This window comes from Cydia fagiglandana, chromosome Z (genome assembly GCF_963556715.1).
Source record: "Cydia fagiglandana chromosome Z, ilCydFagi1.1, whole genome shotgun sequence".
NCBI lineage: Eukaryota > Metazoa > Arthropoda > Insecta > Lepidoptera > Tortricidae > Cydia > Cydia fagiglandana.
Genome location: NC_085959.1, coordinates 12,615,081 through 12,642,972, shown reverse-complemented (window position 1 = coordinate 12,642,972; position 27,892 = coordinate 12,615,081). Strand labels below are relative to the sequence as shown.

The window sequence follows — 27,892 nt, the reverse complement described above, 5'->3', positions numbered from 1 at the left end:
GCAAGTGTCATTTTAAACATCAAACTTCTATGAAGTTATGACGTATAAATAACGCTTACACTGCGTGGGCTATCAAATCCGCTGCAGACTTTTATTGGTGCGACTATAGGTACTACCTAATTCTGGAGTAACACGTTGTCAGTTTTTTACTTTAATTAAGAAAGTTTAAAAAAAACACTTACACAAAATTACCTGTACCTACCCCCTTATTCATAAACGCGCTACAAACCTCAATTAGCTTATAATGGTTTGTCTTTAGCTGTCATTTTGACTTATGTATTTGAAAGAAAGAAAGGGAAAAAAATACTTTAACTAAATCAGGCCCGTAAAGTTTTATGAATAAGGGTGCTATAGTCAGACCGTAAAAAGTCTGCAGCGATTTTGATAGCCCACGCAGTGCAAGTGTCATTTTAAACGTCAAACTTCTATAAAATTATGATGTATACATAACACTTACACTGCGTGGGCTATCAAATCCGCTGCAGACTTTGTTTGGTGCGACTATAGACATTACTGCTTGCAAAATAAGAATCGTATACTACAAATACGTATTTTAAGTGATAGACTATAGGCTAAGTTAAAACGCTAATAATTCTTACGTATTTTTTTAATTACACTTGTAAAATCGGTCAACATTTGTCATTTTATCAGTGATTATCTAATTATATACCTATATATTAACATTATAGCACAGCTCATAAAAAACGTATTCGATTTACAAAATAGTACATAAAACATGCAATACATTTAATTGTTTAATAATAATAATGGAAATAGTCATATTGCAATGGTAACCCAATGTAGGGGAGTTATAAGTTTAAGTTAAAGTTATAAATTAAAGTCTGTATTTGGCGGCGCGCAGGATAGGATACTTGTCTCCGGTGCAAAGCCCGCGGAAGTCGTCCATTGAGAGGTCCACGATCGACACTCCACCGAGGTTCTTAGACCTGCACACATGATATGAAATATTTTTTTTAATAATCAATATCGGAAATAAAACCTTTGTTTTCATCAAATCATCATATTATGTTACTAACTCCTTAAATAAACAAACACGCATCAAAACACCAACATTTGTAATCAAAATCGTCCCGCAAGATTCTGCCCTAGCGTACGCAAAAGTAAACAAAGAAATAAAAGTAACGCTTGCTTTCTTCGCCACGAATGTTAAGTAAGTGCTTTTGGGCTTAACTATATGTACACACAAAGCCGATTAGGGCTGCCAATTGTGAGCACAGATTTGTACCCAATTTCACGGGTTCGAGGTGGGTTTTGGTCTGTTATTATCGTACCCTATTAGTAACAATTAGGCGCAGACGTTTCAAGAGCAGAATTAACTAGTTATTCGGATTGACATTTCGATTCTATTATTCTATAACAGATAATGTCTATTAAATGAACTAAAAAAACCGTGGAGATAACCATGAAGATTTTTTTCTTCAATGTGGCTATGTGCTAATACTTTTTTTGACGTTGTTCTACACTGGCGATGTATGATATTTGTTAAAAGTAAACCTTCCAGATGACCGGAATAGGTTTTAAAAGGTCGTATAGGGGCAATGATCTCTATCTCTAATAAAATGCAAGTGAGTTCTTAAGGGGCCCACTGATTAACAGTCCGCCGGACGGTATGGGCCTGTCAGTTAAAACAAAATTTTGACAGTTCCGAACAACTGACAGGCCGATACCGTCCGGCGGACTGTTAATCAGTGGGTTACTTTGTACTTGAGTAAAGCCTTGAGGCTTTGGTTCTAAGTTATCTTCCGACGTATGTTTATTACTTATTACGTACGTCTTAAAACATTTGGTGGGAGCCGATTTACGTATATTTTGTGTATCCACTTACTTGACATATGTCGCCTTCTGTCCAGCAGTGTCCGGGTCCTCGTAGCTCACCCACAGACCGCCCTCGCCGTTGTCGTCTGGCAGACGGAAGGCGTAGGTTCCTGTAAACAGAACAATTTCAAGTTTTGTCGCAGAACCCTCTGACTAGGAAACAAATTCCGAGCGAGATTGGTTGACGTTGACGCTCACGGCGTCGAGCATGAGTAATGGTTTCAAGATGGCTTCAAGACTGCAAATATGCGAAAATGCTGCGGTTTTTTCCTCCGCAGTGTAAAGAAGCGTTCGCTAAGAAAACTTGTTTCATGCGACTTTTTAATGGCGTAAAAGCCAAATAAAAATCAAATAAGAAATGATTATATGATTTGAGTGGGTCAGTCAGTGGCATTTAGGTATCCGATTATTTTACGGAATTAAGCTTTTTTAAGTGATAACGGTAAACTATTATCAGTTAAAAATATTTGAAATCCAGCTCTTTCATGCTACTTCTCTACACTTATCCGGTAGGTACCTATGCAGTCCTGACTGGACGTAAAAATAGATATACAACGTAGGCCCTAGATAATATCGGAAATAGTGTAATAATCATCCACCGAGGTGCATTTGTGCTCAAATACAATACATGTCACATTGAAATACAAACCAAATAATATTAATATGATTAAATATTTTTTCTTTAAAATAATAACCTACTAAGGGTAAAGTTACCTAAAACGGGTGCAAAGCGGAATTAGAACAAATCGTCCACTAAGAGGTTTTCCCCCGAGGCAAACGATTCACTCTGACTTCTACCGTAAACAACTGATGAGATTAAAGCAAACGGCTCAGACCGAGTTTAAGAGGACAGACAGTCCGCGCTTTTAGATTTATAGATATAGGAATAGAGTACAGATTGTTCACATGACTATATATACATAAATTAGATAAAACACTTACAAAACAATACGCATCCACCTACTCATTAATAAACCATACCTACTATTGTACTAGTTTTACTTTACTACCTTTCGCATGCTTCCATATCATGTTGATTGTTGAAAACATGAACTTAATGTTGCCACGCAATTTGAATGTAGGGATGAACGTCAGTTCAGTGCTGAAGCATACGAAAGGATAGATATTATGTACATAAATGGGGGAAATTCTCCAACCATAAATATATTTAAAATAAAAGTATTATTACGTGTACTTTAAACAATGTGACTGTGACATTACGTAAGCAACGTTAGTGCAAAATTTGCAATTTTCTTCCAACTCTCCATCCAGCACCACACAAGTGTTAATAACAACGGCAAGCGAGCATAACCTCCAAAAAGTGAGTACCAACCAAACACATGAGATAAATCCGCGTCCTTCTTCAAGCCCAACTCTGAAAATTTAAATATCGCAGCTAATTCCCGGACTGTGTTAAACAAGCTTTGCTACTTTAAAGTAACCATTTAAGCCCGCGTCAAAAACTTTATAGTAATGAGTTAAGGTTATGCGCTATTCTTGTGGACATCGTCAAAGTAAATGATTTTAAAACATATAGGTACTGTTACAGGTATATGTACTTATAGTTTGAACCTTCTGTTGCTTAAAATCTGTGTGGTGAACTCTTAGTAATAACTCTAAATCCGTAACTTTTTTTGTAACTAACCGGTTGCTTTTGGGGCAACCGCACCGATCGCAATAATTCGAAGTATAAAATACGATTGGCGATGGGGTGGTTAAACATTAATATATCCATCCCTTAAGGAGAGGCCAAACCGAGAAGGATTTGTGATATTTTTTATACCTACTAGATTTTCCGATGAGCGAATTTATGTAATAGTTACAGGATTAGGACATTATCCCTCTTTATAGAAAATCATATTGGTATTGTTCGCTAGTTCGCTGTAATAAAACTTAATAACGCAAATAAACCTACTCGCATTGAGCAAGTTTGAACAACGTGACAACGCCAGACGGCAGCGCTCGAAACTACTGTTGCCGGAGTAGACAAGCTCTCCCATTATGTTATGTATTATGTAGCTAACGGATATCATAATAGATATTGTATGTGTCGCGATTGTATGACAATCAAGTACTGGAGTCTCATATCTCCTCTCCTGGGTGCCCGCGGAAGACGTGTAAATACATAAAGGCATTTGAACTTTTTTATTTGACCATTTAACGCAATATGAAAATTAACGACTAAGCGCCACTTGCACCATCCCACTAACCCGGGGTTAACCGGCTAAACCGTTAACCCAGTGTCAAATTGTACTGGTAACCATGGCAACTCCAGGTTTAACTGGTTAACCCCAGGTTAGTGAATGGTTCAAGAGGCCCTAACTCAACTAAAGAAAAAATAGAATTAACACTATTAACGCCGAATCATCTTGAACAAATGATATATTACAGGTTAAACTTTATTCGCAATCAGATATCGGGTAGCATTATCCGACCCGAAGCGATACAACCCGATTTGGCATCACAAATGAAAAAAAAAATATCCAAATCAACGGCAAGCGTGTTAGGAATATTTGGTTGATAATTGATATACGTCTGTGGTATAGCTCGTAGATCAGGTTAGTTAAAAACACAACTCATGTTTATTAGGTACTTACCGAAACGCTTGCTCGGGTCAGTGACCTTCCTGAGGTGAGGCTGCATGCCCTTCTGATGGTTGGGGTTGATCAGTTTAGCGCACACCTCGGGGTAGCTGAGAATACCCTCTTGTTTGGTGTAAGGGCCTGAAAGCAAAAAAACCTTACCATCAACGCACTAATATTTTACTTATGTGTGTGTTGTCATGGCAACCAATTCAATTCAATAGTTCGTAGTGTTAGTTGAATATCGGCCGAGAAATGCATTGGCCCCACTTGAATTGTGGTGCTCATATTTCCCCATAACATGAAAAATTCCAAGTAAATTCGGACAATGTGAGTTTTAATATAATTATATGTATTCTTTAGTAGTAATACCTCTACTAATTTCGTCTAATAAAGATTTCCACTTGTTAAAATCAAATATCAAATTACACATACATTTAAACGTAATGCGCGTTAACACGCTGAAAACAAATGCACCTTACTGCAGGCAACATAGCCTGTTTCAGTAATAATTTCCACACGTTAGGTACATCTCCGAAAACTCACCTCTGAACTACTAAAGGACTTAGAGGTATGTAGTTAATAACACTAATAACCAGACCTCGGATTCTTGACGGCACAAATTATTTGACAGTTCGCGAGTTCCTACATCGATATACAGGGTGTGTCCGACCATGGGGCTTTAAATCCAAGGCTCGATTCTACTCGCTAAACTGAGCTACTTTTATGATGGCACCAACTCCAAAATCACGAATTTTTTTTTTACTTTTTCATACATTTTGGCTGATCAGATGTCGACGTTTTGTGTGGAAAAGTCAAAAAAAAAATCCCCGATTTTAGGGTTGGTCCAATAGTAAAAGTAGCTCACTTTAACGAGTAAAATTAAGCCCTGGATTTAAAGCCCCATGATCAGACACACCATGTATTAAATTATCGATACTATTCCCTATAATAAATTCTCTTCTTCTTAAGGATGACTCACGTTAGACCGGGCCGTGTCCGGGCCGGAGCTTCCGGCACTTACTTTTCTATGACGTGACAAGCGATCACGTGACGCTTTCCATAGAAAACGACGTGCCGGAAGCTCCGGCCCGGACACGGCCCGGTCTAACATCTTTAGTTCTTCTTAGACTGGTGGATTTAGTTTTCAAATGATAGAGAGCAACGCACCAGCTTCACCGGCGCCGTCCGCGTGGAGAGGAGGCACGCCCGAGATTTCGCTGTCGCTGTCGAGCTTCCACGTACGCGCGTAGGTGGCGATGCCGAGAACTATCTTGGTGCTGGGGGCGCCATGCTGGAGCCTGAGAGAATAGCATGGGAATAGTTTATGAGCTATGGAACTCTAGAAAAATGCTGACATAAACAAATACCTCTTGTTAAAGGCAAAATAGTTCGATGTTCACTTCAGTTGGCGACGTTTGCGTTGTCAGTTTCACTACATATCTCCGTTTGCAATGCCATAATAATTAATGTCATAATAATATATGTCATAATAATATTAATTGTGGTGAATAATATAGTGATGTAGACGGCATCTTTGGGAGTATTTCTAAGTAAAACGTTCGCCGTGTTTCAAAAGCAGTGGACATTCAATAAGGGACCGCAGTTCTTCTCAGCATAGATAAGACTGTGTATGCAACTTTCTTAGGTTCACGATCAACTTATAGAAAAGTGGAAGTACAGACAGCAGAAGTCGCTAAGCGGGCGAGGTGTTCAAAATCACTATGACTTGCTCTTACTCTCGTGAAGTATAAAGTCGCGTCAAGATCATTTTGAACACCTGGTCCGCTTAGCAACTTCTGCTGCTGACTGTACCCACGAGAAGCCACTCACCAGTATGAAACAGCAGAGTCAGCATTCAACAGGGGGTTGCGGTTTTGCGGGGCGTAGATGGGGGCGGTGTAATCAGCCTCCTTGGGGTTGCGCTCAGGGGTCTCGTAGTCAAACGCCTGCAGGTTTACGATGTCAACCAGGTTGATGATAGCGGGTACGTCATAGTAGACTGGAATAAAATACGTGTTTTTTAATGCACGTAATAAATTGTTCTCGTATTTTGTTTATAAAAGGAGATACCGTAAAATGGGGTGAGTAGGGTCAAAACTGAAATTCAAACCTCGATAACATTTAATTTTTACATATGAAAACTGAATGGTGTATATAATAAGTGTTCCGAACGTTTGTTGTTTTAGTTTTTAGGGTTCCGTACCCAAAGGGTAAAACGGGACCCTATTACTAAGACTTCGCTGTCCGTCCGTCCGTCCGTCCGTCCGTCTGTCACCAGGCTGTATCTCACGAACCGTGACAGCTAGACAGTTGAAATTTTCACAGATGATGTATTTCTGTTGCCGCTATAACAACAAATACTAAAAACAGAATAAAATAAAGATTTAAATGGGGCTTCCATACAACAAACGTGATTTTTGACAAAAGTTAAGCAACGTCGGGAGTGGTCAGTACTTGGATGGGTGACCGTTTTTTTTTTCCCTTTTTTTTGTTTTTTTTTGCATTATGGTACGGAACCCTTCGTGCGCGAGTCCAACTCGCACTTGCCCGGTTTTTTATTTTATTTTGGGTAGTTCAATTTCATAACTTTGACGATAAAGTGGAAAACCCACCTCACCCCGTAGTGCCTCGTATTTGGGGTGAGAGGGGTTTTCATACAAAGGTGATTTTGGAAGATTGTTGGATCTTTTTTTTTATTATGCGTATTACTATAGCTCCATTTTAAATTGGAATACATTATTTTTGTAGCAGTAGTTAGCCTTAAAACCCTTTTCTCCCCATTCATAACCCACCTCTCCCCGCAAAACCTACTCACCCCGTTTTACGGTATCTCTTTTAATAAAAAATCCCATGTAAAAGGGGATGATGCGGTATCTAGACAAACAAACGATCAGACAATCACTAATTATGTTCATAATTAATTTTTATTACTTCGAAGGTCATTCTTTAAATGAGTTCGGTCATTTTCTATGATTTTATCTGCACTGAAAAGCAAGGTAAATAACACAAGGTTTACCGGTTTTCTTTGTCTCGACAATACATATACGTACATTATATTACATAAACATCTATCTGGATTCGAATATGCCCGAGGTCTCGTAGTTATTGGACCGTGCTAATAGCGACCATATGCTGACTTGATTGACATTCAGTGAATTCAATCGATTTGAAGTGGTCTGTGTAATTATGCCCAATCATTTTCGGAGACGACTGTGATGCAGCCGGTAGTGCAAGGTCCGGGTAAATAGAAACGAATTGGGAAATACCACGGGCATTTTACTTGCAGTTAAGGTATATTATGGATTTGATTTTCACATACATTTAATTGGCATTTTTCTTATTACAATTGACATATTTTTTGTTATTATTTTTACATGTATGTAATAAGATATACAGATATCACAAAATAGATAGGTACTCTACAATATACAACCAACCCACAGGAAAAAACTGCCTATTACTTAAATAAATGTTACGTGAAAAAGAATGCGGAAGTTTGCTTTTCCCGTAAGAAAGAATAATATACTTGCTTATATAACAATATAACAACCGATGTAGGAAATTTAAATGAAAATGTACTTAACTCATAACTTCTGATGTTATTTGAGTAACAAGTCTTGCTCACGAGAGTCATAAGTCTTAGAGGAAAAAATATTTGTATGACGCGCATTTTTTTCGAGATGATTTTTATAAGTACAGTCGGTAAAAATATGTATTTTTAATGAATGAATGAATGAATGTAATTAAAGAAGCAAGGTCCAAAGTGTAAACATATCTTTGACGTCGTATATAGCAGAAGATCTTGGCTTATTTAAAGTTTCTGAAGCTAGGTGGGCAAAATTATTATTCCAAATTTTTCTTCAACACCATCGCATCGTTATTTAACGTAGTCTATCCATAGCCTTAGAAGAGTTTGTGAACATTTTACCTCGAGGCACAGAATAAATAATAGTACTAGGTACAGAAGACTCACTCTCTAACAAAACGCGTCTATCACGATCAGCACAGATATGGCCGCTAGGTGGCGACAGTGCCACGCGCGGCTTATGGCAAATCCCAAAATTGGGGTCGAACGGATGGACTTTTAGCTACCTGTAGCAAAGCGACGAAATCGCGGAGTGAGCCACGCCTGACAGAGGGCCGAGCAAGGGCTCGCAGTAGCGGTTCACCGATATCTACATCATCGACTGGGCCGCTTGCTACTAAATATAAAGGATGACTCGCGCTAGACCGGGCACTGCCCGGACCGAGGCATCCGACATGTCATTTTCAATGACAGCTGACTGGTGATCACGTGGTTCTTTCCATAGAAAACGAAGCTCCGGAAGCTTCGGCTCGTCCATGGCCCGGTCTAACGTGAGTCATCCTTCTCCGCGAGTAAAGTAGGTGAGATTTCAGGACATTTCCTTGTCAGATGAACTGCGCTTCATGACAAATGTACCTTCATGTCATGTCATCTCACCTGACATGTCATGTATGATATTTACATAATATTTACAGTAGACTTACTAGAGGAGTTAACATTGGGTAAGACGGTGATAGCAAGCTGCATGTTGGGCTTGACGGCAAGGGCCTGCTTCAGCTCGCGGACGAGCGCGGTGAAGCCCTCGCGGTGCTCGGGTTCCTTGTCGTCGACGGGCGTCGTACCGAAAGTCTTCTTGATACCGTGCCAGACGGAGCCTGCGACAAATGTTGCTATTAATAACAAATCGAACAACAATCCATAATATTAATTGGCTTTTATAACCAAGGTACATACTTAATTGTAATTTTTTATGACCTTTTAGTGCATAAACTTTTACTTTTTGACCAACCTTTTATCGAAGAAATTTACAGACACGTATAAGGTAAAAACCAGCAGAAGTGCCAGTGGGGTAGTGGGTAAGGTTTTCAAAATGCTCTGGCCTCGCTCTTAATCATAGTCCTATAAGTTACTTCTAATTATTGTTATTATAAAAGTATTGTTCATTTAGGTAATCGCACTACACTAGCGCACATGAATGAATAGAGCAACAAATTACGAAAATAAAAAGTTAGCAAAATCACAACGTCGTAAATATTTAGTTAGGTATATTCAGGCAAATGACAAAAAAATAAATAACAGAAGTACGAAAGTTAAATAAACTATAAGCATTCTATTTTATTATCATCCTCATTTTTATGATGAAACCGATGTGAGCGTAGCGAAACCAGGCTTCGCCGGTTCATGAAACGCCGTTTATAGTAAATTATGAATTAGGGCTGATTTAGACGGCGCGCGGACTCGCATGCGATTTTAGTTACATTGCGGACTGGTGGTTACGTCCAATTCAACCGACCGATCAAAAACCGCAATGTAATGAAACTCGCATGCGAGTTGTCGCGTCGTCTAAGTAGGGCTTTATGGATGATACACTCAAGTAGGCACCTACGAAGGGCTGTGTTTTCGTTGCCTTCTTTTTACTTAATAAGTATGTTTCTTAAAATTCCATTGTTAACTAAAAAGCCAATCATACCATATCCATCTGTCTGTCCGTCTAGCCGTTCGGGGCTCAGTTCACCAGTTACATGTTATGCGATAGCGTAGAAAAAAATAACATTTTTAGGGCATGAGCTCCCAGGCGGTCGTTAAAATGGAGTAAAAAAATAGTTCAGTTACATCTAAAACCACGGAACTTTTGATAAACCTATAGTCATTTTCATTTGCCATTTTTCTGAACCGGGCTAAGGTTCCCCGCGCCTTGTCGGCAGGTAGAAGCATGCCAATTATTTACGGGGCATCCTGTATAATACCTTATTTAAATACCTGATAACATGTATAAATGTTGGATATTTTGAACACCTATTCTCATTTTTCCCAGACACCAATGAACTTCCAACTGACTTGCAGTATTAACATTCCTAATCCTATTAAGGTAAGATTACAGAGTTAGTTGCTGGATTGGATTCGTATTCGACGAAGCAATCAAGCTTTTCACGCAGAAACAGAAGGATTATCACTGGTACTATTAGTAACGTCAACAGCACTGTATTAATAATAGTTATTTGTACAACAAGAGATCAAAGTTTGATATTTCTTCGAGTGCTTATTTTGAGTCCCGTGCAAGCGAAAGATTCTATAATAGATTCACGAGCGTAGCGAGTGAATCTAATTTAGAATCTTGAGCGTAGTAAGGGATTCAAAAGCGCACGAGATGTAAATAACTTTGATCTCGTGTAGTACACAAAATTTTTCACCCTAAGCAGTGAGAACATAGATAATAGAACCCAAGTATATCGAACTTGTATTAGACCCCGCATGTTGAAATGACATTTGACTATAAAAGTCACTTGAATGACATTTTGTCTCACTCAGTGAGCAAAATCGCATTTTGCTCACTGTTTTTAAGAAGCAAAGTACTCTTGTTCGAGCTGCTGAGGTGAAAATTATATTCTGTCTCGGTTGAAAATAAAACTATTATTGGATACTAGAATAGTCTCGTAAAGGTCGGACGGCACTAAATATTTAAGTGGCAAAGTTGGATTAGAGCCTGGTCAAATTATAAGTTTAATTTTTTTTGCGTATATGTATTAGATAATAATAATATATTCGCAGTAAATATAGTAAGATGAAGAATTGTGATCAAATAAAAGTTTATTAACACCTGTGTAAGATAAACTAAGAAAACGAGCTCTATGATTCCCGTGTACCGTTAAAATTTACATTTGCATTGGGAATTACCAAGGCAAATTTGCTCATTAGCAAATATTATTTTTTGGTAGGAGAATATATCTACTTAAGTACCATACATAAAAAACACAGAAAATAGTCGATAGCCTAAACGATAGCCGTATAATGTGAAACTAACAAGCGGACCCGGACTTGAATGCTTTCACGGATACTGGTCTTGACGGATTCAAAGCTCACGGTTTGGTTCGGTCACAGATATTAAGTAAAGTTAGCTCTGATACTGAACGCGCCAGAAAAACGTAGCTATGTTAAATGCAATCAGATACCCGGTGACGGTTACACAAAACTCAACACAACCGCAAACCCTATTATTTACAATTGGGTATTGGGTTGCCTTGTAACACGGACACACTGACACTGCTCCCCCATCAACGCTCCAGGGTTCACAGTCGAGTCTCACTAACCTAGCCCCGTTTACAGGGAGAACTTACCCCAGGTGGAACGAATCTTCTTAGGCTTGATCCTAGGGAACTGCCAAGCGAGGTCGATGCCATCGAAGCCGTGCTGTTCAGCCAGCAACACTCCTGAGTTCACGAACGCCGTACGCGCTTGCGGGGACTCCAACTGCAAACACGTTCCTCAGTAGTCCACGTACACCTTTCTACCATAGTATTTGTTTTTACCCAGTATGTTTACAACAAAAACATCTGACACGCCATAAAACAGTTTTCCCCATTCCCATAACGTGGAACGTAAGAACGTAAGAAATGTCAATTTGCGTTTGACAGACACTACTACTTTCGCCTCCCATGACTCCCATCCCATGACTTGATGAAAAGGGTGTGAAAGGTGGGAAGGGGGTGCCAAGACACAGAGCAAAGAATTTTGTGAAGCTAATATACGTCATTATTGTGGAAATTTACACATTTTAAGTAGTTATCAAATTCACGCTTCTAGTATAGACCAACGATATATGTATGTACTTATGTTTGCTACACCCTATTGAGGGTTCATGTGATACCATAAGAAATGTAAATACCACCTAAAAATGTACCATGGAAGCAAGAAATAAATGAATACTGAATACTGAATACTAATATGTAGTTGTATGTGGTATAAAACATACTATGTTTGTGGGATTTTACCTACTTGGTGCGGTTAAAGGATGACTCACGTTAGACCGGGCCGTGTGCGGGCCGGAGCTTCCATGACATGACAGGCGACCGCGTGATGGTTTCCATAGAAAACGGTGTGCCGGAAGCTCCGGCCCGGACACGGCCCGGTCTAACGTGAGTCATCCTTAAAGGTATAAAGCGAGTGACATGCACGCGCCGTTACTACTTAAAACACTTTTAATCCTTCTCTGAATATTCATTTGTTTCGCGTTCTGGTTTTCGGCGTTATTCCAAGAGACACATAGCTTATATGGCTGAGTCAGACCCCTTAAAGAAGCCCCCTAAAGACCGTCAATTGTTTAACAACAAGTTTAGGCAGCAGCTCAAATAGCGGATGTCACATCTAAATTGCTCGTCTGATACGATTACAATTATTTATTAGTATCACGAGACTGATATAGATTTACGTCTGCGATCAGTTTTAGTAGTGGTTGTTTTTTTATTACTTAGACAAGTAAGTTTTGTCTAAGATACTTAAAACATGCTTCAGCTCTCATTTCTAATATTGCCCTTGTGACTAAGGAGGTCAACTAACGGCTCAAAGTCGAACACTGCGCTGATTACTTTGACTCCTGCATATAAACATAGGTACTTATGTTAATATCTAAAGTTCTATATTAAACTTGTTATTGACACAAAACTAAATTCATATTAAACATGAGGGTTCCTAGTTTGTTTTGTTGTAGGTAGGTAGAAACAACAAACATCGTGCTTATTCAGTAATAATCGCGCCAAATGGTCTGACGACATGACACGCTCGACATCCTATAGAATTGGCGATTCGTGACCGGGCTGCCAAAAACATTTTCCGGGACACTTAGCTGAATAAGATACTTATTGCGTCTGAGGAATTATGCTGCCGATTTCAGAAATTGACACACAAACCGAGGCTTTCTTTTGGTCCGAAACCCAAGCCAATCTGAAATTCAAAATGACCCGAGTATTTGAATTACTTATTAGTTTAGTTAAAACGTTTTCGTCTGACAAGTTTTAAACAGTTCTAGATAGGAGTTGATATGTAGAGTTAGACTAACCGTCCAGACCAAGTCTGCGACGATTTTGATAGCTCACACAGTGCAAGTGTTATTTTAAAAGTCAAACTTATATGACATTACGACGTATAAGTGCGTGTGCTATCAAGATCGTTGCAGACTTATCTTGGTCTAACTCTAAAAATGTGGCTAAGGATTTTAGCCACCCACGCATTAGTGAGCAGACTTTTTTACAACTAGATTAGTTTCCCCAATGATTTTGCTCAACATTTTTGAATAGTTTTATACATAAAGAGCAATTTTTATTAGTAGTGCCATAACAGGCATGCAGGCAGGGCATGCTTTTGCGAAGCGTTTTTATTACTTTCATGTCTGTGTATACTATGAATAAACTATAATAAACATACATGTATATGATTAAACGTAGCGTTTAACCTATTTATGATAATGAACAGTGCAAAGAAGTACAACGATTTAGCAAAAAATATATTTAATAAAGCCTACGAAAAACGTTGAAAAAGAATACCCACTAATAGTCTCGAGCATCTGGCCTCTGTTTCACCAACGTGACAGGTGCGACGAATTGTAAAATCACTGTTGCTGACGTCACAGGCATTCATGGGCTACGGTTACCGCTTACCATCGGGCGGGCCGTATTCCTGTTTGCCACCATCATTGTATTATTAAAAAAAACTTTATGATATCGGAAAAAAATAGATATTTATCTTGCTAAGTTTATGACAATTGTCACAAGAAACACTACAATTGTCACGAAATTCCGACATATAACTCATTACCTGTCAAGAATTACCCACAATTCTTCTAAATCTTTGACAATTGTCAGAAACTTCGCAGGAGAAATATCTGTTTTATTCTGATATAATAAAGTTTTTTTAAATAATACAATGATGGTGGCAAACAGGAATACGGCCCGCCCGATGGTAAGTGGTAATCGTCGCCCATGGATGCCTGTGACGTCAGCAACAGTGATTTTACAATTCGTCGCACCTGTCACCGATGTGAAATTGGGGCCTGATCGGTTTTACAGATATAAATTTGAAATGTATTAATGTATTCTCTTTAAGATACGGCCACGTAAACGAAGGCTGAGCCGAGTCAGCTCTCCTGGAGCGTTAAGAAAGATTAAACCTCGGAGGCTAAATTTAAATTCTCACAAGCGCCTAAATAAGGAAGCGTATGACGCCTCTTGCATATTTATGTCCTCTTCTATTACGTGAATTTGGATTTACCGCGTCCCAACCACGGAGTTTTCGAATGGGTGCATATGTAATGTGTTCCTTTTTAATATTATTGAGAATCGATGCTTTTCTAATACGATTTTGATGTAAGTAGCTACTTTACCCACTCTCGTGTCATTTTACCCAACCTCCAGGAGAACAAAATATTCATTGTGATTTATGAATTTGAGTATTGTATTGACAGCTTATATAATGGCTTTATTCTTTACTATTTTCTAGAATAACCTTTAAGGAAATGTAAATAAGTAATTCTTCCTATTTGAAAATAAACTAGCGGAGAATGTCATATTATATCATTAAACTGGACAACAATACATGTAGTTAGGTACAGTCACCACACGAGATTGTTATGCCATTTAGGGTTCTCGTTAAATTGGAAATTCTATACCGTAAGTATTGAACAACCAATTTATAGGTCGTTTTTTTAGCATTAGAAAGAACTCCACAGAAGTAAGCGTACAGTTTTTATCAGGCTATTTAATTGTTAATAATTATTGAATTATCTAATGTAGCACGGTCAATACATATAATTTACTTCAAATTATTACCGCTAAAAGTGCCGGATTTGGAACCACAAGCTTACTTCTGCGAAGTTCTTTCTAATGCTAAAAAAAACGAACTATAGTTAGGACCCTAAATGGCGCATCAATCTCGGAGCGTGATTGGTACGTAGGTACATTAAGTATACAGGGCGTCCCACGGCGATGCCACATGGAGGGAAAGTACCTTAAATATCATAGATAGCATATTTTGCTGAAAGAAGACTTCATTTTATTTTTAAAACTTAGTAAAGTTGCATTCATACTTTTTTAATTTTTTTTGAAAAAAAATGTACGGAAAAAAATTATCGCGTCATTGGAGGAAAATTACCTTAATTATTGTAAATGAACATCTTACTGAAAGAAGACATTATTTCGATTTAAAAAAACAAGTTGAATTGCATTTTAAATAATTTCATGGTTAAACCGGGAATCGAACCCGCTACACGAGAAAAAAAAATACCTTGTACCAAAAAAATAATTCTCACATTGAAGCCTTTCGATCGGTATGACAAAGCTACAAGGTATTTTTTTTCTCGTGTAGCGGGTTCGATTCCCGGTTTAACCATGAAATTATTTAAAATGCAATTCAACTTGTTTTTTTAAATCGAAATAATGTCTTCTTTCAGTAAGATGTTCATTTACAATAATTAAGGTACTTTTCCTCCAATGACGCGATAATCTTTTTCCATACATTTTTTTTCAAAAAAAATTAAAAAAGTATGAATGCAATTTAACTAAGTTTTAAAAATAAAATGAAGTCTTCTTTCAGCAAAATATGCTATCTATGATATTTAAGGTACTTACCCTCCATGTGGCATCGCCGTGGGACGCCCTGTATATTATGTAAAGTTTATCTTGAGTTTACAGGAGAAATACTGATTAAAGGTATGGCTTACCAAAGTATTGTACTTGGCAGCTTCTTCGTTGTCAGCATCGCCTCCGACGGACAGCAGCACCTTCAGAGCTGGGAACTTGCTCTTGAAGTTGGTGATCGCTCTGTAGTTGGCGTGCGAGCGGTCCACGTCGAGGTTCTCATTCAGGGGCACCATCTTGTAGGTGTCAGGTTGGATTCCGGCGTATCCGTAGACCAGGTGGGTGCAGAATGACAGCGCGGGGTCCAGGTCCAGGGGAAGCATGCGGGCTTGAGCTGGATAAATACATCCCTCAACTGTTTTACAAAGTAGTAGTGGCCTGGTCTTTTGTTCATTGAGCGTCACAGAGGCAACCAATGGAGTATCCAGTGGTTACAAAGCGCAAGTTGTATAGCGTTCGACTGTGGTTCGACTCGCTGTCGCTAAGAAATGGGAACACACAGCAGTGTGGTTCCTAAGGCAAACATTGAATGCGGTATTGTCAATTAGGTGGTCATCGACAATGTTTATAGTTCGCTTTTTTTAGCATTAGAAATAAGGTAAACAATCTTGATGTGTCTTTTAATTGAAAACACATTTTAAAAATAAGTTACGGCAAATATGTAACAATTATTAATCTATTAATACGATCATTTATAGGTATTCTTCTGCTTTCATAAGTAATAGTTACTGATTTTTAAAAAGCGTTTTTCAATTAAAAGCCCTGTGAAGATCGCTTATCTTCTTTCAAGTTCTTTCTAATGCTAAACAAAACGAACTATAGGTACCATGCCGAATCGCAATGTACAATTTACTCTCGACAAGCATAAGTTGCGTTTGTGACTTCGAAATGAACGACAGACCTGAGATAAAAAACGGCCTTGCAATTCTCGACATTTTTTCCTTGTAAATAGGCTTCATCTATAAAACATTGAAATTGAAACAAAACTAGACTAGTTTTATTTATACAGGGTGTTACTGACCATCGGGCTTTAAATCCATGGCTCGATTCTACTCGCTAAACTGAGCTACTTTTATTATGACTCCAACCCCGAAATCCCGAAATATTTTTTTACGTTTTCATACATTTTGTCTGATCAGATGTCGACGTTTTCTATGGAAAAGCCAAAAAATTTTACTCGATTTTAGGGTTGGTCCCATAGTAAAAGTAGCTCGGTTTATCGAGTAAAATCAGGCCCTGGAATTAAAGCCCCATGGTCGGACACATACTGTATAGGAATCAAACTTAGTCGATCAGACTCACAATGACTGTCGATGAATTGCAAGGATGTGTCATGTTACCTAATGAATAATACTGGAGTGGTATGTTAGTTAGTAATTCAGCACACGTGGCATACAGTGAATGCTGACAACTTCTATGCTTGGGTTGCATATGGGCCTATAAATACCGGGTGTGGCCTGTAACATGAGCAAAAAATTAAACTGTAGGCTGTACTCCTCATATTGATCAACATTTGTTCAGCGACTTTTAAAAATAACTTGTGGTTTTATTTTTAATACACTTTAAAGTTTATTCTAAGACGCAATGTATTGCGAATTTTGTTATGTTTAAGGCGTGACAAGCAACGTCAATCACAATGATATGGCGTGGCGATGGCGTCCATTGAAGATAATATTTATTTTGTATGAAAAATAGGGAGTCTAAATACTTCATAATTTTTCAAAGTTGTTGAACAAAAGTGTCACCGTTTGAGGAGTACAATCTATGTTTTAATTATTTGCTCGTGTTACAGGCCACACCCGGTATATTACCAACATTAATGAATGCATCACTTAATCACAATTATATTGTATAGCAAACAAGTAAAAAGTGTTTAAAAATAAATTATGTAGCACGGCCTCTTCGAGCCACTCGTTGCGAATCTCCTATTTTCGCACTGGTATCGTAAATAACTATTTGTTTATTTACCTGTCCTGTAATATTTGGTCTGAAGCCAGACTAGGTTTTGATATAGGACAACTGAATTTTGTGGTATTCTGTGCATTTAGTTTCGTATTATATCAAGACTGTTCAATATTAAATTAACCAAGAATTCAAAGTGGTGCCTCACCTATGAATTTCAGTTATCTGCGACAAAAGCATTGAAAACTTAGTAAGTGTACCTAGCTTAGATACTTAGCTAATTAAATGTTTAAATAGGAAAAAACTCATTTATTGTATAATAAGTGTTATAAAATGAATATAAAACTAAAATTAAGTACAACTAATAACTGAAGCTAAAAACAATATCAAATACCTATCAAGTTTTGCGCCCTTGGTAAGGTGCCCATCACGCAGGCAGCGTTCCCGCGCTGGATTGTTATGGCCAATCTTTGCGCAAGAAAGCTGCCTGCGCGAGGGTCATTCTTGTTTGTAGATTACATCGAATAGAAATAGAAATACTTTATTTGGTGTAAAACATAAAACTAAAAATACAAGGACTATTCGGTCACTTTGCGACTCAGTCAGTGATTTGATTACCATGGCTTAGGTATGAGATTTGAATGTGAGAACCTACAGTGATTCCATTTTCCGAAACAGAATTTCGCACTAACGGCCAAGCGTCTGTATATTGGTAAATTGGTTCCATGCTTGCTCGGGGTAGGCTCGCCTGCTGCTTCCATATTTGCAGTGATCGGATTACGTAGTTCAATCTAGGGTGAACATGTATAAAATTCACGGCGAAAAATAACTGTCGGAAAATTTTACGACCATTAATATAAATCGGAGAGGGAGGAGAGGCCCATTTTTAAATGGTTTGTATAAATACATAAATGAATAACATAATGACATATATCATTAGCCAGTAGGTACTTAGTTACCTAATGTGGCTAAACCACTCTCTATATGTATAGCATTTCCAGCGATAACCTGAACCAACGACAGGACACCACGTACCTACACCGCCGTGGGTGTGAATCTAGCTGGAGAGTTAACGAAGAACGTCCTATTGTTCCCCTTATTAGCCACTTAACTGACGTAACCGACATGTTGTAGTTTTGTTCAGTTTACCTTGCGGTAAGTGGCTAATCGAGAAAACAATACGGGTTATGTACAATCACCTCCAATAATATCTTACTTGACGAAAACCGTAAAAATATAAGATGTAAATATATGACGCTCTCATGTTTCAGCAAATATAGTAGCATAGTTTTGCGCAATATTGCAGTTATAATTCTAATTAAAGAAATGGCAGCCGTTTAACTGCCTTCCGTTCCGCTACGCGGATAGAACACGATTTCTGTTCCTAACTGTAATGACTAATGATTTAACAATGACTCGTGTAGACTTTCAGAATTGACCTATCACATATAGTTTCATACACATAACCAGTATAAGTAACTACTACAAAAAGAAAATTTAATAGAAACCAAATAATAAAAACTGAATTACCTTTGCCTTTTCAGACCAAACGTTACTATTTTATTTACCTACTACCCTTAAATGGCAAATACAAAATTTTACCTAACATATACAAAATTTAAATTCAAAGTAGATTTATTAATTACCACAACCTTAATAAAAGCTCTGAGTAATTTCACAATATCGTTACAAGGTCTCTTGCAATGATATATACATACAAAAATTAATAGTCTCAGACTCGCACTATCTGATAGAAATTTCTAAGTTGAATGTGTACCTACTAGTGAGAAACTATGGGTACGTATTTGTGTTCCTTGAATGTATTATCTAAATACAAATACAAAGCTTTGATGAACTATTAATTAAAACGGGAGAAGCGTTAAACGTTAAGGTAGAAAATTATTTAGAGACTAAAACACAGTAGGGAGTTATTTTATTGCTGATTTAAATAAACAGCCCGCCAAATAGTATTAATATAAACAATTGCCTATCCTTTCCTGCCCCTGTAATTAAAAGTTATATATCGCAAAACTTGTTTGGTTTCACATTTGCAACTGTTAGCTCCAAGTTGGTATGATGTAACCGTCGAAATAGGTATGGCCGATGGCCGCTAAAGCAAATGTTTATCTGACTTCCAAGAAACTCTAGAATGTTATTTGTTAACGTTGTTATCTTATTGACTCGTTGATATAAGGTCAAATGACATTATTTTCCTCAACGAGACATAATTGGAGGTTATCATTTTCAATATTATTATTCAGAGTGTAAAAACGTAGGTAGAGGGATAAGTAAAAAAAAATATTTACCTATACCTACCTACATAAAAAGTAGGTTCGAATTTTTACTAAAAAGTCTGTAAAATATTTTCTATTTTTATCTAAGACACTTTATTATCGCCGATTGCATGTACTTTTATGTCCCAATAGAATTTAACTAGTCAGAACGAATCGTATTCATACTCATGGGCATGGGCTCATGAAGACCACTCGAGAATGGTAGTGGTCTACTAATTGTTAATAGTGACCGAAGAGTTCCACTGTCCATCTTTTAGTTCCATCATTAGATCAGCTCGATGGTACCAGATTGGTACTGTTTAGTAATTTATATTTTAGTGAAAGATAATACATATATTTATGTTATGTTCATGACAAAGTTTCGATTCAATCCAAACATTCACCGTTTCCTTTCCACCTATCCCCATCGCCACATCCCTCTTGATATAGATATGTGGAATATTTTCGCATAAGTAATTACTTTGGGAACAATCACAGAACAAAATGTTTAAGACATTACTTGTGTTATTTTCAAAGACTAGGAAAACAATCGTTACCCTATCTCGTGAATAGAACTTTCTTGACTAACCACTTTCAACTTTCCTTTTTGTGACTGGGTATAGTAAGTATAACAACAAAAATCTTGATAAACAGCACTCGTGGAGAACAAGCGAAACATCACGTTCTTGGGTAAACTATTGACTAAACCCGGTCAATTAGTCTTGGCAAACTAATTACTTATACCTACCGACTTGTAAAGGAAAGTTACCCTCGCACCCTCATTACCAATACAAACTGAACTGTTAATTTGTTACAAAAATAAACGAACTTATCCTTGAGCTGACATTGTTCGCGCTCATTACATTTCTTTTAGGTGGTTAGGAATGACTTGAATTTATTGTAAAGAAAATATTTAATAGGTAACTTAGTTTTTGTGATGTTTTTTATGGGTTATCACTTGTCATTTTATATATTTTGTAACCGAAAAAGTTATTTATCGTATTTATTCGCAATTACTTAGCTACCTCTCAGGTAACAACTGCAGCAGTATAACTAAATACTTAGAATTAAGTGTAGTACGAAATTCTTTCTATACCTACCTACTCGTAAGGTAAGGTCATCGTTCCAATGCCAATCTCGTATTAATGGCGACCTCAGTGTTTTTGCTAACTCAAAACATACCTACGGCAAAGTCTTGCTTCAGTACCTACATAATTGGAGGGCTTTGAAATGAACTGTTGTATTCACGCTATTATATACGGGTATAAATACTGTATAAATAGTACAGAAGAAAAACATATAAGACGATTTATGCTAGTTTGAGTATTCATATCACTACATATTTCCAAATTAATATAATTATTTTTCTAAATGGAATTCTCGATTTATTTAATAACATTTTTACAACATAATAAAAACACTAAAACTTATAGATAAAAAAATTCCCTAAGAGATGGCGGGACGACCTAGATACATTCCAGGGGGATTGGCGGGATCTTGCTCAGCACAGGGAGGACTGGAAAGGGAGAGGGGAGGCCTTTGCCCAGCAGTGGGACACACACATAGGCTTTAAAAAAAAATGTAGTCCGTAGGTAGGGTGCCCAGAAGGCTGGCCGCATTGCCCCGCTGGATGGCTGATATATTTTCTAAATTGTTTATTAAAATATAACATAATTTGCCAAAGAGCGATACCTACACATAAAAACTTACTGGCAAATCTACTTAAGTAGGTATAGCGTAACGCTAGTTATGGAAATTGCTAGGCCAATGTCATTGATCGTATGTGTAAATTTATTTAAGTATTGTAGGTAGATGTAACATACAAAGGTAGGTACACCTATCTAACTAACCTTACATTTTGTTTATGGTAACGATCAATTTTTATATCTTAATTGTTTTCCAATGTGGTTATTAATTAAATATACCTACCTAAATAACATTGTGATGTCGACTTAATGAGCACGTATCTAATCCTTAATATTTATGCCTAATATGGAACCTCCAATTAGTAGAAACAGTTTGAATATAAAATACAAGTAATTCGTTTGAAAATAAGTCGCACGGCATGAATTCGCCTTAAATTTCTCAAGAACGCGTAGGTATCGATACAACGATAAGAAATGAACGCTACTGTGATTTCATGCATATAACCGTGATTCCACACATACATAACTATTTAAACAGTCGAGCTCCATGAAGGGAGTCTGTTAAATTTCATGAAAAAACTTCCACATGTAGGTCGACAAGCTATCTTAGACTTATCGCTCTCAACGCCTCCAAATCTCATACATTATTCATGGTATCGTAGAAGTTTGAGAAGAGTTGCGCTACCTGTTTTGAATTCAAACCGAACAAAACCCTGTAATTGTATTCCTACATGTGCGCGCGGGAGATTAAAACGCTTAGCAGAATGAAAGATATAAGTACTTACAATCCCTGACATAGCTCTTGCTGTCGTAGTAGCAGACGACTTTGCCGCCGGTCGTGACAGGGTTGGCCACGGCCACGGCGAGAACCGCAGCGAGGGTGAGCAGCAGCATGGTGTGAGAGATGACTGGTCCTGATGGCGCGCCGGTGCCAAATGAGACCTGAGCGCGCCCGGCTACCGAGACCGGTTGCTTACGCGAAGGTCAAAGACTACCGATGACCGCATCGCGCCATTTCGGCTGACTGCTTGTTTTGTTTAACGAATACTTGACCCTAAGTCATTGCCGATAGGGTAAACATTAATTATGACAACGTTCATGGATAACGTTAAGTATTCAGTTCAATCAGTGACACGGATAAAATCAAGAACTAAATTCGAAGGATTAATTTCTCCTCGTGGTACCATTTCCTATTTACGAGTATGAAAAGCAAATTCAGTATTTTACTCTAGTTTAGTCACCTTACATTTGTTTGAAAAAACTGATCCTTGATATTGTAATCTATAGCTTAGTTTGCTATGTTACTTGCAAACTGGCTTAAATGTTATTTTACATTTGAATATTTGATCACTGTAGTTTTCAGTGGCGGATTTGCCCTAAGGCCCAGTTGGCCCGGCCCGGGCCTAAAGGCTCCTCTTCACGTTGGGCCAACGCCAACACAAACGAGGGACGCAGCCATGCGGTAGAATGAGATAGCAATATCACTTGCTCCCTCTAACGCATAAATGAGTCCCTCGTTGGCGTTGGCGTTGGCCCAACGTGAAGAGGAGCCATAAGGCGGCCAGGTATTAGGTGCGACCAATCGTAACAAAATAAATGAGAAAGGAGCAGCTGGTTCTTACTAGTCGGCCAAGACTGCAATCCCGCACATTATAATTTATTTATTAACCTTTCCTATGCTTCCTTGTTGCATAACTATGATCTAACGTATGAATAAAACCTTCATCTAATGAGCAGATCAATGTTAATTCGTCAGTAACTAATAACTCCGAAATTTGGTATTAGAGTTATTTGTTACCAGGACACTTGCCTCAAAAATAAGACCTTTACCAGGCCTATGGAACTCTCCGCGCGAGCTCGGATTAATACCTACGAATGTGCTCCCGTTCACGGTAGAAAAGCAAGCCAGTTGGTTGCCACACGCGCTCACGTACTCATGTCACCGCGCGCCGCACTGTCAATTTTTACGATAGTTAAAAGCTACGTACTCGTAGTAGGTACCTACCTACTATTGAATTTCTTTAATTAAACTCGTAATGTTTATCATGTAAGACAAATGTATAGTTTTAGATATCTATCTATTTGAAATAGGTAACAAATTTCTAATTTATTTTGGTAAATGTTTATTTTAACGACAGTAGGTAAGTTAACTTTACACCGGAAAGTGCCTACTCATTTTTGCTCTGGTTAACTTATAATTAATTACCTGTATTCATGGGGTTTCTATTATTTTTCTTTATTGTGTAACATTAATCTGTATCTGGTTTTAAATTACACGAAGAAACTAATTCTTGCTGGGATTATTGCGCGGTTTATAAAACGGTGTAAACACTGCGGTTACTGCAGGGACATATGACCTTTTAAAATGACTATTTCGCAAACACGCATAGTCGGAATATTAGGTATAATTTAAGATTTAGCTTTCCTTTTATTTCACTCCGCTGTTTAAGTAGGTATTTATTTATCATTTCTAAGCATCAGCAACCCTAGCGTTGTGCCGGTGCGCGCGGTGCGGGGAGCGGCGCGTTGAAGGTCTCTTCATTGTATTTTTGTGTAGGTATCAAAACGGTAGGTATGTACGTTTTGTTTGAGAGATAAGTATCTGTTCGTAAGAACTATTATATAATCTGTGCCTTTACTCAGCTTCCAACAAATCGTATACGACTTGTGCAAGGTGAGTAGGCCTTGAGGGTGCACGCACACGCTTACCGGTAAAGTATAAAACTTTACCCTTTAACATAACATTGCCCATCGCGTCACAGTTCTGTAAAAGCTAATTAACTTACAAGTAATTAAGATACACTTTATTCACATTCTTCAGAAAGTGTAGGTATCTGTAACTGTGTAAGTTAAATATTTCGCTTAATTTACTGAACTGTGACGCGATGGGCAAAACATAAAATAGGCAGAATATAAATAATTTTTAAGAAAAAAAACCGACTTCTATGGGGGCCGGTGAAAGATTATTGTAGATGGTGCACTATGTAGAAAAGGAGGTAAAACCACCCACTTTTTTACTAGCATTTCGCTTCTGTAAGGGTCGTAGTTCTAGCCTAACCTAACCCACTTCTCTGATAGCAGTTCAGTTCTGTGAGGATCGCAGTTCAAACCTAACCTAACCCACTTAACGGCCCATGCGGTGCGGTGTACGGGGGTTTAAGCGGGAGGGGCTAGTAAGATTGGCATCATCATACTTATATACTTACACATTTTATGGTAGGTAATCATAGTGGTTTATTTAGTTAAGGTATCCTAGTGGTTTTCCGGGTCAAGGTCCGGGTCCGAGTCCGGGTCTGAGTCCGGGTCCGAGTCCGGGTCCGAGCCCGGGTTCGAGTCCAGGTCCGGGTCCGGGTCCGAACCGGATCCGGGTATGAGTCCGGTTCTGGGTCCGAGTCCGGGACCCAGTCCAAGTCAAAATCGAAATTCGTAATCACCAAATGTGTACTATGCGTTGTTGAAGAGTTCTATTCTGGTCATCATCAGCAGTTCCATTTCATCAAATGCGACAGTTTTTAATGTAAATGCTTGATTTTATGATGAAAATACAAAAAAATCTATGCGTATGCCTTTAATATTTGAGGAGTTCCCTCGATTCCTTATGGATCCCATCATCAGAACTCGAGCTTGACAAAAATGTGGCTTAAAAACTTAACTTGCTTAACAAACATAACGAAGAGGAAAAATCGCCAAACGTGAACTATGCGTCGTTGAAGAGTTCTGTTCTGATCATCATCAGCAGTTCCACTTCATCAAATGCGACAGTTTTTAATGAAAATGCTTGATTTTCTGATGTAAATACAAAAATCTCTATACGCATGCCTTTAAGATTTGAGGAGTTCCCTTGATTCCTCATGGATCCCATCATCAAACCTCGAGCTTGACAAAAATGTGGCTTAAAAACTTAACTTGCTTAACAAACATAACGAAGAGGACAAATCGCCAACCGTGAACTATGCGTCGTTGAAGAGTTCCGTTCTGATCATCATCAGCAGTTCCACTTCATCAAATGCGACAGTTTTTAATGAAAATGCTTAATTTTCTGATGTAAATACAAAAATCTCTATACGCATGCCTTTAAGATTTGAGGAGTTCTCTCGATTCCTCATGGATCCCATCATCAGAACTCGAGCTTGACAAAAATGTGCATTAAAAACTGAACTTGCTTAACAAACATAACGAAGAGGACAAATCGCAAACCGTGAACTATGCGTCGTTGAGGAGTTCCGTTCTGATCATCATCAGCAGTTCCACTTCATCAAATGTCACTCTTTTGGATGTATATGCTTGATTTGATGACAAAAACCCAAAAATCACTATATGTATGCCTTTAACATTTGAGGAGTTCCCTCGATTCCTCATGGAACCCATCATCAGAACTGGGTTTTGACAGAAACGGGACCAATCTGTATGCATATACATTCAATCAAAAAAATAATTTTCAAAATCGGTCCAGTAATGACGGAGATATGAAGTAACAAACATAAAAAATAAAAAAAATAAAAAAAATAAAAAACATACAACCGAATTGATAACCTCCTCCTTTGGGATTTGGAAGTCGGTTAAAAAGCACATTAATGTACCTAATCTATGATTCGTCCTACGAGTGACGACTGCAATAGGAGTGGGGGTGATGTCACTGACAGTCGACAAGATTTACATTTAGGTACCCTTTATTTTGATAACAATAGCGTCGCGGTGCGCGGAAACTGAAGTAGTAATAACTATACATTTATTCTTACGGGCATGCGAGGCTTGTCCATAAAAAGGGGATCCCAAAAATGGTACTGAGAGCAGTGTTGCCAACTTGGCATAAATGATGCCAGATCTGGCATATTTTCACTCGCTTTGGCACCAAAATTTTCCATTTAGCATCTGGCATATTTTTTAGCATAATTTAGTCTAAGCCAAGTTTGCACCAACTTGGCAGCAACAATATGCGCCATTGCCTTATGTGGTTCATATTTTCGTATGAATTTTGACTTTTGTGGACAAATGGACTATATAAAGTTGGTCAAGCAGATCTTGTAGAAAAAGGCGGCAAATTTGAAAATGTATGTGTTTTAAGTGTCTAATTTCAAGTGACATTTTAGCATTTTTTTAGCTTCTTTCAAAAAACTTTGGCATCATTTTGGCATAATATAGACATTAGTCTAGCATTTTTCTCAAATTCCGAGTTGGCAACACTGACTGAGAGAATGAATGATGAGTAAGGTTAGGTATGTCTGAGCTGCAGGCTCGTCTTTTCCTTTTAGATGAAATCTCCTTGCCTCACAAGGCCAAAACGTCAAAATATATACCTATACCTACTCAAGTACTCATACCGGTTTGTTTAAGAATAATATATCTGTGTCAACTTTTTTCTGGTTTAAAGTAATTGCCACCTGTGTAAGGCGAGTCGAAAAAAGAACCATTCTTTAATTTCGATTTCGACTCGCGACTTAAAAATATACCTAATACCGTAATACATAGTTAGGATGCCTACATCTGACTATATTTTTTGGTATTTGCTTACTAGTTCCTAGTTGACTACGGAACCCTAAAAACAAGTAGGTATTCGCAGCAAAGCCAAATAAAAGTTGCAATAAAAAATAGTTGGGTACAGTCGACATCAAAGATATGTTTACATTTTTTGCCATACCTATCACAAAGGAGTAAGGTGCAAAAGTGTAAACATATTTTTAACGTTGACTGGCCACATGGTAATCTGTATCGGGGTTTTTCATGATTTATAAACTGAACTTTATGCATTCGGGTGATCAAGCTAAGTACCTACTAAATAGGCAGTCATCTGAATTATGAAGCACTATAATTCTCGTGTCGTCGTGATAGTTAATTATTATAATAAATAATAATAATAAATTTATCTTTTATATTCATATTATAAATGACTTAGGCTTTTTATTTTAAGTTTATTTAGTTTGGAGATAGTTTGTATTATTATTTGTAAGCTAATTTAATGTTTTACTATCACTTAAATATATATCCTTATTAAATTAAAAGTTACATTTTTTAATAAATGAACGTGCTAAACATCAAAAAATGTCTAATAAAAACATTAATTTAACGTGATATACTTAATCCATATAGACGGTAGATATATGAATTTATTTCCATTTATTTATCTTTCTTCTTCAGAAGAACTAGAAGAAGTAACTTTTAATTTAATAAGGATATATATTTAAGTGATAGTAAAACATTAAATTAGCTTACAAATAATAAT

The 27,892-nt window shown here is 37.6% G+C and overlaps 1 protein-coding gene across 4 annotated transcripts; it reads right to left on the bottom strand.

The window, feature by feature from the left end:
* Positions 1–591: 591 nt before the first annotated feature.
* Positions 592–22,624, bottom strand: LOC134678510 (chitinase-like protein EN03). Of its 4 annotated transcripts, none has more exons than XM_063537083.1 (10): positions 22,458–22,624; positions 15,935–16,206; positions 11,562–11,694; positions 8,931–9,101; positions 6,252–6,420; positions 5,589–5,719; positions 4,434–4,559; positions 3,170–3,211; positions 1,847–1,946; positions 592–947 (listed from the first exon to the last, which is right to left on the bottom strand). In XM_063537083.1, the coding sequence occupies exons 1-10, from the start codon at positions 22,564–22,566 to the stop codon at positions 836–838; spliced, it is 1,365 nt and encodes a 454-aa protein (XP_063393153.1). In that variant the 5' UTR covers positions 22,567–22,624; the 3' UTR covers positions 592–835. The 4 variants fall into 4 exon arrangements, with proteins under 4 accessions (XP_063393153.1, XP_063393154.1, XP_063393155.1 ...); XM_063537084.1 differs by having other exon boundaries at positions 15,935–16,185; positions 22,458–22,622; XM_063537085.1 differs by lacking the exon at positions 3,170–3,211 and having other exon boundaries at positions 22,458–22,623.
* Positions 22,625–27,892: the final 5,268 nt, after the last annotated feature.

Coding starts and splice junctions, on each gene's coding strand:
- LOC134678510 (XM_063537083.1), bottom strand. CDS start 22,566: ATGCTGCTGCTCACCCTCGCTGCGGTTCTCGCCGTGGCCGTGGCCAAC. Junction 16,207..22,457: donor CAAGAGCTATGTCAGGGATT/GTAAGTACTTAT, acceptor TTTGTAAAACAG/TTGAGGGATGTATTTATCCA. Junction 9,102..11,561: donor GAAGATTCGTTCCACCTGGG/GTAAGTTCTCCC, acceptor CATTTGTCGCAG/GCTCCGTCTGGCACGGTATC.